Source organism: Myotis brandtii, unplaced genomic scaffold (genome assembly GCF_000412655.1).
Source record: "Myotis brandtii unplaced genomic scaffold, ASM41265v1 scaffold294, whole genome shotgun sequence".
Taxonomy (NCBI): Eukaryota; Metazoa; Chordata; class Mammalia; order Chiroptera; family Vespertilionidae; genus Myotis; species Myotis brandtii.
The window spans coordinates 541,085-551,622 of NW_005361238.1; the positions used below are offsets into that span (position 1 = coordinate 541,085).

Below are 10,538 nucleotides of genomic sequence, written 5' to 3' on the forward strand. Positions count from 1 at the left end.
CACAACCAAGGCACATGCCCTTGACCGGAATCGAACCCGGGACCCTTGAGTCCGCAGGCCGACGCTCTATCCACTGAGCCAAACCGGTTCTGGCGATACATATTTTTTTAAAAAAGGAACTCATCCTCTCAGGCCTGGACAGTGGGAATGGCCTTGTCACTAAACATTCCACCAGGAGTATTTTATCTGGATGTTTCACTTCCCATATCAGATCCACTCCCATCACTGACGGGACAAAGTTCCAGCTCACTGGGTCACACGGAGTTCTTCAGATACAGCTCCTGGCAGCATCTCTGTTAGAATAGTCTCCTCCCCACTCTGTCTGCCGTTACCCACTCAGCACACACTCACTGAGCACCAGCTGTGCCCCCAACACAGACACTGTTTTATGCTGGGAAGACAAGTCTATCAAACAGATAAAAGCCCCTTTATTAAATGGACTTGAAGTATCTAGTGGAAGCAGCCAATGAATAAATAAACAATATAGTATGTCAAATACAAGAAATGCAAAGGAAAATAAAGCAAGGAGGAGGCTAGTGGCCACTGAGTGGAGTTCAGAGACTTGTGGTTTTAAAAGGAATGGCCAGAGAAGGTTTCTGTACAAAGGTTTAAGCAGAGAGTTGAAGGGGGCAGAAGATTGAGCCATTCACTGGGGAAAGAGCATTCCAGGCAGAGGAAATAAGTACAAAAGCCCTGAGAGGTTAAAAGTGAAGCTTCTCAGTGCACTTGGTGTTGTAGGAACTTAAGAGGAGGTCACTGTAGCTGGAGGAGGGTGATAAGATGGTAGGAGGTGATTCTTGAAGGCATGTCATGTGTGGCCAGGTTGTGAATTAAGACAACAGCATAAAATGTGTTTGGAGGAGAGGTGGAAGGTCAAAGAAGTCTTTTTTGTTTGTTTGTCTTAAGATGGCTGGACTGGGCTGAGGAGGAAGAGGGAGGTTGAAGATATAGGGAATGATCTCTACTAGTATTTGAATGGCAGGTATATCCTGGGGAGGCTGCCTCAAATGGGTCCAGAGCATGCATTATTTATGTCTAAGTTCCAGTTTTGGAAGTTGAAATAAACCCACCAGCAATTCAAATTTGAGAATAAAGCTTGATGAAAGTGCCCAGCAACATACGTGAAGGTGCTGTTGAGTCCAGATTTTCTCCTGAGGGGAGCCCTGCGTCTAACATTGTTTAGAGGTTGCCTATAGCTCAGTGATCTGAAGGCCTGCCTACACATTATTTTAGCACTCTGGAGTTTCATGTGGCTTCTAACTTTCTCAGTCAGCAGGCCACCACCTAGTCAGGGTCTGCTCTGTTTAGGCCTGATTAGCCACATTGGGACGTGATGATTCCTGTCCTTCTTAGTTTAATTTTTATTTTTTTATATATTTTATTGATTTCAGAGAGGAAGGAAGAGGGAGAGGGAGAGAGAGAGAAACATCAATGATGAGAGAGAATCACCGATTGGCTGCCTCCTGCACACCCCCCACTGGGGGTCGAACCTGCAACCTGAGCATGTGTCCTTGACTGGAATCAAACCTGGGACCCTTCAGTCCACAAGCTGATGCTCTACCCACTGAGCAAAACCAGCTAGGGCCTGTCCTTCTTAGTTTACACTAACTGAGAAAATGATTCTCATCAGAACCACAGAACGTACAGGCCAGGCCTTGAAGAATCTTGCCTCATTTTGTGAATGAGGAAGTTGAGGTCCAGAAAGATTAAACAACTTGTCCCAAATCAAACAGCCAGGCAGTGGCTGAGCCAGAACCAGGATGCAAGCAGCTCTGCTCCGACACAGTGCCCTTCCCTGTTCCATAGTGCTTCACCAACAAGAGACCAATAAAAAGCAGTGAATAGCCCTAGTTGGTTTTGCTCAGTGGATAGAGTCGGCCTGCGTACTGAAGGGTCCCAGGTTCGATTCTGGTCAGGGGCACAAGCCCGGGTTGCAGGCTCCATCCCCAGTAGGGGGTGTACAGGAGGCAGCCAAGCAATGATTCTCTCTCATCATTGATGTTTCTATATCTATCTCCCTCCCCCTTCCTCTCTGACATAAATAAAATATATATATATATTAAAAAGCAGTGAATAGTAATGCTCTATATTGTAGCATCTATGTGAGCGCAGCTTGGTTGAGAGAGGGTAGAGATTATTGGAGATAAAGGGTCTGGCATGTCATTGAGGGGAGATAGAATTTGAACTGGACCTTGAAGTTGAGACAAGATGAGGTAAGAAAGCAGGTCAGAGCCAGGAGGGTTCCAAGGACCACTGGGGGAAAACCCTAAGGCTGGAAAGAGCCTGGTGGCAGAGGGAGGGTTGGAAAGGTTAGCCAAGTAGCTTTTTGGAAGGTTCCAGATCCCAGGCTGAGGAGCTAGATGCCAGCGTGTGGCCTTGGCAATGGGGGATTACTGGAAGGGTCTCAGTAGGGGAGTAATTGTTGAGAACTTGGCTGTGGGGAGAGACATGAAGTGCAGGGGAGAGGCCAGCCAGGAATTGCTGCACTCGGTTAAGCGTGAGGTAACTCCAGGCGGGTTGTATGGGGGCTGTTCATATTCCAAGATATGACAGGGGGCATAACTGGAAAAGCAAGTAAGAGGACTCCGTTTTAGGACTTCGTTTTAGTGGCTGACCTAGTGGCAAATCAGGGGAGGAGATACTGGATGGTTGAGAAGGCCAGGCTGAAAGCCACACTCAGCCCTGGGGAAGGCAGGACAACAGTGAAGTGACGTGATACACCCTGAAAGCTGAGAGCAGTGTGTCTGAGGTGCTGAGCTGGGAGAGGTTGGCCAGTTAGGTTCTCCAGGCTGGGTGGCTGCTTTGTGATTTCCGTGGTGGAGGGGTCAACCTAGCCAAGCCCCTTGCTCTCTCCCAGAGCTCCCCCCAACACCAGCCTACCCTCCCCTCCTCTCCCAGGACATAGTGGATTTTCTTCGACGGCTGGTGGAGAGTGATACCCAGGGCCTGCACCGGATCCGTGTGGATGGGAGCAGCGGGCGGCTGCAGCTGTGGCACCATGGTGGGGAGTGAAGGGGCCGGGCCCAGGGATCAAGGCTGGTACCCTGGGGAGGGCTGACCCTCAGATGCTCCTCTTTCTCATGTTCTTTCTTTCCCTTCTCTTTCTCCCTCCTGACAGATTACCTCCTGGACCAATTCCATGATGAGGGAGAAACGACTAGACAGAGTGACAGGGGCAAGGGGGCTGCGGGACTGGGTACCTACTGTGGTCTCCAAAAGTCCTTCCTGTACCCTCCCCAAGGGTCTAAGCCCTGCCCTCAAAGACCCTCTGCCTCGGCGTCCTTGCCCAGGGGCTCAGACAGCCTGCTGCAGGTGCCCATGCCCCAGAAGCTCCTGCTGACGGAGGAGGTGAGACTGTCTGCATGGGGCTTCACCCTCCCCCAGGGATCTTCGAAACCCCATATTCCCATATCTATATCCCCCCTAATCTGGACCTTTCAAGATCCTTCCATACTTGCCTCTTTGTTGCTTTCTCTCTCTTTTCCTGCCACCTGCCCTTCCTCCTCCAGGAAGCCAACCGTCTGGCTGAGGAGCTGGTGGCTGAGGAGGAGCGAGTGAAGCAGAAAGCAGAGAAGAAGCGACTCAAGAAGAAGGTAGCTAGAGGGCGGGGGAGGGAGCTCAGAGGAAAGCTTCGAGATAACTCGGGGTAGCCTGCAGGATCCTCTTGCCAGGGGGCCCAAGGGGCCCAGGGACTGTAGGGCCTCCCGGAGGCCATGTGGTACAGCAGTTCTGGGGCCACAGCTATTGCCTGGGCTGGGCTCTGCCTCCTGTTTGCTGTGAGATGCCTGCCTGGTAACACTTGTCTGCTTTCTCACCTGTAAAATGAGGATAACAACACCTACCTCACAGAGTTCCAAGGACTAAATGAGATAGTATATGTAAAACTCCTAACCAGTACATACATGGCATATAGCATATATTCTACCTCATGAAGAATTGATCTCAGGATACAAATTGTATCTGTGTAATTTAAGAATAGTGCTCAGAATACGTCATCATCACTATTATTACAGCGCCAAAAGGACCGAAGGCGACAGGAGCGCCTGGAGCAGGACAGTGGGTTGCCCAAGGTGAGTGTCTACAGGCAGGTACTGAGAGCACCAAGTGCCAGGAAGATGGGGAATCTAAGGCATGTGGCTCCAGGCATTCCCAGCTCTGTTCCTGTTTACCTTCCCTCCAGGTCGAGGCCACCCCAGATGGGAGTGGGAGCCCCCCATCCAGCCCTGGGAACCCAGCTCAGGGACAGTGTGGTGAGGAGGAGGTGAGAGCCCCCTTTATTCCTCTCTTGGCCTCTGCTTACCCCCTACTTCCCCCTACTCCAGGACATACTTCATCCCCACCCCTGCCCTACCCTTTCTTTCTGCTCACAGGACGTACTGGATCTGTCTAGCACTTTCGTGTCTTTGGCTCTGCGCAAGGTTGGGGATTGGCCCCCTAGCTCTCTCAGAGAGAAGGAACTGAGCCAGGAGCCCCAAGGCAAGAGCCTGGGCCCTCAGAAGAAGATGAGCCAGGAGGAAGGGAGCTTGCCAAGGGAAGAGGGCCCCCGGCAGAGCCCTAAGGCAGAGGTGAGGTGAACGGAAAGAACCTCAGTTGTAACTAGTGGAAAATTCTGGGAAGTCAGATGACCTAAGGCAGTGATTCTCAACCTTCCTAATGCCGAAACCCTTTAATGCAGTTCCTCATGTTGTGGTGACCCCCAACCATAAAATTATTTTCGTTGCTACTTCATAACTGTAATTTTGCTACTGTTATGAATCGTAATGTAAATATCTGATATGCAGGATGTATTTTCATTGTTACAAATTGAACATAATTAAAGCATAGTGATTAATCACAAAAACAATATGTAATTATATATGTGTTTTCCGATGGTCTTAGGCGACCCCTGTGAAAGGGTCGTTCGACCCCAAAGGGTCGCGACCCACAGGTTGAGAACCGCTGATCTAAGGGTTGAGGGTAGTGACCAATAGAGGGAGTTCTCTGGCCTCATGTTTAAGAGACTTGGGGTCTAGCTCCATCACTGACACCCTGACCCTGGCGGGTTTCCTCTGCAGGAAAGTAGGGCTGATAGCTTCTTGCAGAGCTGTTATGAGAATTACTTGAGTTAGTTGATGCTAATTGTAATGTTAATTGTGCGAACAAAAGAGAAGAATTTGGGGAGGTTGAGGCCCGAGTCCTGCTTGACTCTTCTTCCCTTGCCATCCCTAGGCATCTCCAGGACTGCTGGCAGCTGCCTTACAGCAGAGCCAGGAGCTGGCAAGTAAGATCCTCTCTCTCCCTCCTCGCTCCACCCTCCCTGGGCCAGCCCCATCTGAGGTAGCCCCATCTGAACCTTCCCACCCTCTCTCCTTGCCAGAGTTGGGTACTGGCTTTGCCCAAAAAGGTTTCTACCGTGAGGCCGTGGTCTTCTTCACCCAGGCCTTGAAGCTCAACCCCCGGGATCACAGGTAGGTGGGGGCTTGGCCACTGTGCTGGGAGGTCGGGGCAAGACAAGGTGTTGAGGACCTGGACTGTTGGTCACTTTGTCTTCATCAGGTTATTTGGAAATCGCTCTTTCTGCCACGAGAGGCTGGGTCAGCCGGCGTGGGCCCTGGCTGATGCTCAGGTGGCCCTTACCCTGCGGCCTGGCTGGCCCCGGGGCCTCTTCCGCCTGGGCAAGGCCTTGATGGGACTGCAGGTACTGGGTCCAACATTGGATGCAGAGGAGGAATTTGGGTGGGATGGTGACATTGACATTTTCTAGGTAAGCTCAATGTACCGCAATGTCACAATGTCAGTGATTTTTAGGAGCTGGGAGCCAGTTGGAGAAAAGGGGCACTTTGAAGTTCCTTGACCACTCTCCTCCCCCCAGTACCTAAACTTTCCTCTTTCTAATCTGGGACCAAAGCGTTTCGAGGAGGCAGCTGCTGTGTTCCAGGAGACTCTGAGAGGTGGGTCCCAGCCGGATGCCGCTCGCGAGCTCCACACTTGTCTCCTGCAGCTGGCTATGGTAAGGGGGCCAGGCGTGCTCTTGCTGAGGGGCAGCAGGGAGAATTGGCTGTGATTGCAACCCCAAACGGTGCTATCTTCTGCCTCAGTGGGGCAGGGGGCGGGGCAGAATGAGTGGGATGAGGGGCAGGAGCTGTGCTGCAAGGAGTATATCAGGTGCCCCTCCCTTTCCCTTCTCAGCAGGATCAGCGAGGAGGATACCGTGCACCACCTCCGCCAACTGGGTTCCCCCAGCCGTTTCCCCACACTGAGCCCGTGGCCTCGGGCCTTCTCTCCCTCAGTCACCCTCCAAGCACTGCTCCAAGGGCCCCTCCTGGCCTTCTGTCTCCACCCTTGCACTATCTACCTCCTCACCCAAGCCTCTCCAACCAGCCCCACCCCCAGACTCAGAGCAGAAGACCTCCTCTCCATCTCCAGAACCCCTCAAAGGGCTGGGGCACCCTGGGACTTGGGACCCAGCATCTACCTCAGGCCAGATGAGGGAAGACCTGTCCCTCATAGGACAAGGCCATGGTTATATCCCACAAGGATGAGGGACACTGTGTGGTGGCTGTTCCCTGAATATTTTGAGACCTTGTACTTCAAAACCATAGTTAGAGACGCCCCTGATAGTCATTCCTCTTGCCACAGAGACCTTCTAATGAGAGAAGGAGGCCCCATGACCACTAAAACAGCCTATCTTTTGTTCTCAAGCAGATGGCTTCTTCTGGGCAATAAGGAAAAATAAAATCCACCAAGGCTCAAGAAGGGAACCTTACAAGTACAAAAGTTCAGGTGTTAAGACTATAGGGGGCATTTGAGGCTTGCTCTGCTCCTGGCCCTGGGGAACTCATTCGCTAGCCAGAGCTCTGTGCCTGGGAATGGGGTCATAGTGATGAATAAGGCTGAGTCCTGCCCTTCACTTTGTGGGTGCTCACCTCATCTTAATCCTAGTCCTTGCCCTGTTTTCTCCAGCCCCAGCCCCTCATGACTTGTTTCCTGTCCATATTTTTGTGCACATGTGACCTATCCTTTGCCCAGTGGTCTGATGCTCACTTCCTCTGACTGCTAGAAGGTTCACCAAGGGTTTGCCTTTGGGAATTCCCTTACCCAGTTCCTGCCTGGAGCTGGCAGAGCCCATACAGCTCCACACTTCCCCCTGCTGGCTCTCCTGCTGATGGGCTATCCTTGCCATGTTCTTCACTTCAGCACTAGGCATTGTAACTAGTCTTTACCTGCGTGCATTTACTCAGTTTTCCCACCAAGGGTCGCTGCCCCAAGAGATGGATATAAGTCTCTACTTCCTATGTAAGAATCAGGAGTTCTTTTTGGTTTCTCTGATTCTGGCAGCTGCCCCTGGCTGGTTCCTACCTAGCCTTGCCTGGGACTCTCAGCTCATTTAAATGTGGATCTTCAGGGGATTTTTAGGCCTCCCAGAATGCCCTCCCAAGAGGAACCATTCATCGGGATAAGTGATTCCTGCTGCCTTATATGGGTCTTGCTCAATACTATTCATACCTAGAGATAGGAGGTGTTGAAACTGTATAGTAGGATAAAATCTGCCATTATTAGTTGGGTCACCTTGGACAGGTCTCTCAACATCTGTGCCTCAGTTCCCTCATCTGTAAAATGGGTGCAATCCCTACCTCACAGGGCTGTTGTGAGGACTGAAAGAGAAAGTGAGAAAATATCTACCAAGTGCCTGGTACATAGTGACTGTTAAATAAACCAATTTTTATCTGCAACTGTCCTACATATTCATGACTCCCATGGTGGGAAGAGAGGAGTATGAGTGAATTGCTGCTTATTTCACAAAATACAGAGTTCCTGGGACGGTGGTTCTCAAAGTGTGGTCCCTGGACCAGCAGCATCAGTGTCACCTGGGAACTTGTTACAAATGCAAGTTCTCAGGCCCCACCGGAGACTTTCTAAATCGGAATCTGCAGGGCAGGAGCCCAGCAATTTGTGTTTCAGTGGTCCTCCAGGTGATCCGGATGTGCCCATCCAGAGGCCCTTTTGAAGGACAGGTTTGAGTTTTATTTGTTCAAGGCTTGATGATAAGAGATGGCAGCTCTGGGCTAGAATTTAGGAAACCTCAAGTGGAGGAGGGTTATGGCTCAGAACCAATGAACTTGACTGGCCCCTACCTTCCTAAGTAGAATTATTTGCCCTGGAAGTTCTTTGCTTATGCCTGGTCGGGGCATGGTGTTGGGGAGAGGAGGTTGTTTTAAGGGATGACTCCACCAGAGCCCTGCCCATCTGGCCTTGTTCTGGGGGGGAATTCTCTGCTTTGGGGACTCCACTGAGGCTCCTGGCGTCTCTAAGAATAGCTGATTACCACTACTATGTGGTATCTTTGCTTTCTGGCTGAGCTGGCTCCTTGCTCTTCCAGCCTCTCAAAGACATGTTCTCTCTTATCCTAAACTTGAATCTTCTCTGAGAGCCACAGGACTCCTGACATTTTGTCCCCATACTCATGCTGCTAACCAGTAGGGTTGTGACAAAGCAGCCTGAGTTCTGAGCCCCCAGGGCTGGAAAGCAGAGCGCTAATCCATCCTGATTTTCCTGGGACTGAGGGGTTCCCTAGGGTGTGGGGCTTTCAATGCTAAAACTGGGAAGGAAGTCCTGGATACACAGGAATAAGTTGGTCACCCTACTCTAAAGGTTCCAGAGAGGCCTTTAGAAGGGGAAAAAGGAGATAAGCAAGGGCCTTGAACATGAACCAGGGGAGGTGTGTGTGTGTGTGTGTGTGTATTGAAGGGACAACACAGTTACAAATACTTTTTGTATATAATGGCTGACAGATTCGTAGCTCTCTCCTAGTTATCATTGTCTGTTTATGTCCATGATGCCGTTTTCCAGTTGCTCAGGTTTGCAAGGTTGTCACTGACTCATGCAATTTTTCGTCACTGGGAGAATCACACTGATTCATCTTTTCCGACAACCTCCGTCTTTCCCCACTCCAAACTGGCCCTGAATTCTCACTGCTCTTACCTTTTGCAGTAGCGAGAAATACACTACTTCCTCAGTCTCTGTCCACCCTAAACACTGCTCTCATGCCTCTCCTCCAAAACCCCCAAGGACCAGGTTCTGTCTACAGTGCAATGCCTACATTTCTACCCTTGGCCCTCCCCCCCCCCCCCCCCCCCCTCTGTAATCTCTTTTCTTTCAGTTAGGCCCAGTCACACTTACAGGGACAGAACCTAACGTGGCCAACAGCATGAGCTATGAGTCAGACAAGCAGGTGAGTCCCAGCCCCACCATTTAGAAGCTTCATGACGTGACCAAGTTCCCTTGGGCTTCTGTGATCCATCCAGTTTCCTTATCCTTAAAATGAAATTAAAGCCTCATTATCTCCTGGGGTTATTGTGAAGATTAATCCTTGCAAGGCACCTGGAACTGCTCAGTGAGTGGTAGCTATGGTCTGAAAAGGCCAGGTTCCCTCTGCCTTCCAGCCTTGTTCCCTCTCCCTGAAATATCCTCTCCTGGGGCCTCCCCTGCAACTGAGACCCCAGCTGAGCCTCCTGAACCCTTGCGAGTGAGCCTGTGGTTCCTGGGCAGATGCATGGGAAGATCTGACAAGGGACTGACCGGGAGAGAGGGGAAGCAGGAAAGACTCCCAAGCATAGTCTTCCGCTGATTATCTGGGCGGGACGCGCATAGACGAAGGTCTGTAGCTACTGAGTGCTCCTCTTCCCTCCCCATCACACTGCGCCAGGGTGATTAGTCACCAGTGGGATACATTAATCTCAGAGAAGTCTGCCAGTGGAGGTAGGCGGTTACTCCAACCTCCGCCTCGGTGGGCGGGGCCACCCCACCCTGTCGCCGCTGCCTCTGCCATCCTAGTGCAAACATTTTCTGCCCCAGAGTGGAGTGGAGGTCCCGGAAGTAGGGGTGTTCCCCCCCACCTCAGCTTGCATCACTTGTGACTCAGCTTAGGGTTCTTTCAGGTGGGGTGGGGAGAAGGGGCGGGGCTCCATTAACAAATGGCCTCAAGTGGGAAAAAAAAGTCGGGCAAAACGTCCTCAATTTGGGGCCCGGCTTGAGGTTAGGGGCAAGGTCTCAGAGGTTTCCGGGGATCAAAGGCGCGGGGAACTGCAACCCAGGCAGCTCGTAGGGGAGGTCCTCCCGCAGCTACTGGAGTTCATCCCCCTCCGTGCAGCCCCGAGTCTCCTGAGCTCTGAAGGCCAGAGAGATGCCAGGGGCCAATCCTGACCAGGGGCTCTTCCTTTGTACAATGGCCACAATCAGATCACCTACCTTGTAGGGTTGCTTGCCATGAGGGTTAAAGAAAACCGCTCCGCACATGCCAAGCAAGGAATACCCGAAATAACCAACAGATTTTGCTCTCGCCGCTCGGGGCGGGATTGAGGCGTGGCGCAAAGGAGTCTCCACTTTATTCTCAATAACTAGGAAAGGTGGGCGTCTGCACTGTGAGCTGGAAGAGGCCGAGGTCGACAGCCACCCTCCATCCGCACCCCGGACCGGGTGCGCGGTGCAGGGGCGAGAGGGCTAGAAGTCTCCGCTCCGGAGCGAGGGCGGCGGCTTTGCCTTCAATCGTCCACCTGTAT

At 51.7% G+C, this 10,538-nt stretch overlaps 1 protein-coding gene across 2 annotated transcripts in view; it reads left to right on the forward strand.

Moving 5' to 3' along the window:
• TTC31 (tetratricopeptide repeat domain 31) overlaps positions 1–7,712 on the forward strand; it is a 9,299-nt gene extending 1,587 nt beyond the window's left edge. The window contains exons 3-13 of one of the 2 annotated variants that reach the window (XM_005869453.2): positions 2,899–3,001; positions 3,119–3,348; positions 3,510–3,593; positions 4,014–4,070; positions 4,181–4,261; positions 4,371–4,565; positions 5,209–5,260; positions 5,357–5,447; positions 5,536–5,677; positions 5,888–5,989; positions 6,169–7,712. In XM_005869453.2, the coding sequence (XP_005869515.1) occupies positions 2,899–3,001; positions 3,119–3,348; positions 3,510–3,593; positions 4,014–4,070; positions 4,181–4,261; positions 4,371–4,565; positions 5,209–5,260; positions 5,357–5,447; positions 5,536–5,677; positions 5,888–5,989; positions 6,169–6,468 (1,437 nt within the window). In that variant the 3' untranslated portion in view covers positions 6,469–7,712. The remainder of the gene's footprint in view (positions 1–2,898; positions 3,002–3,118; positions 3,349–3,509; positions 3,594–4,013; positions 4,071–4,180; positions 4,262–4,370; positions 4,566–5,208; positions 5,261–5,356; positions 5,448–5,535; positions 5,678–5,887; positions 5,990–6,168) is intronic. The other variant, XM_014542268.1, reaches the window with a different exon arrangement.
• The last annotated feature ends 2,826 nt before the right edge of the window (positions 7,713–10,538 follow it).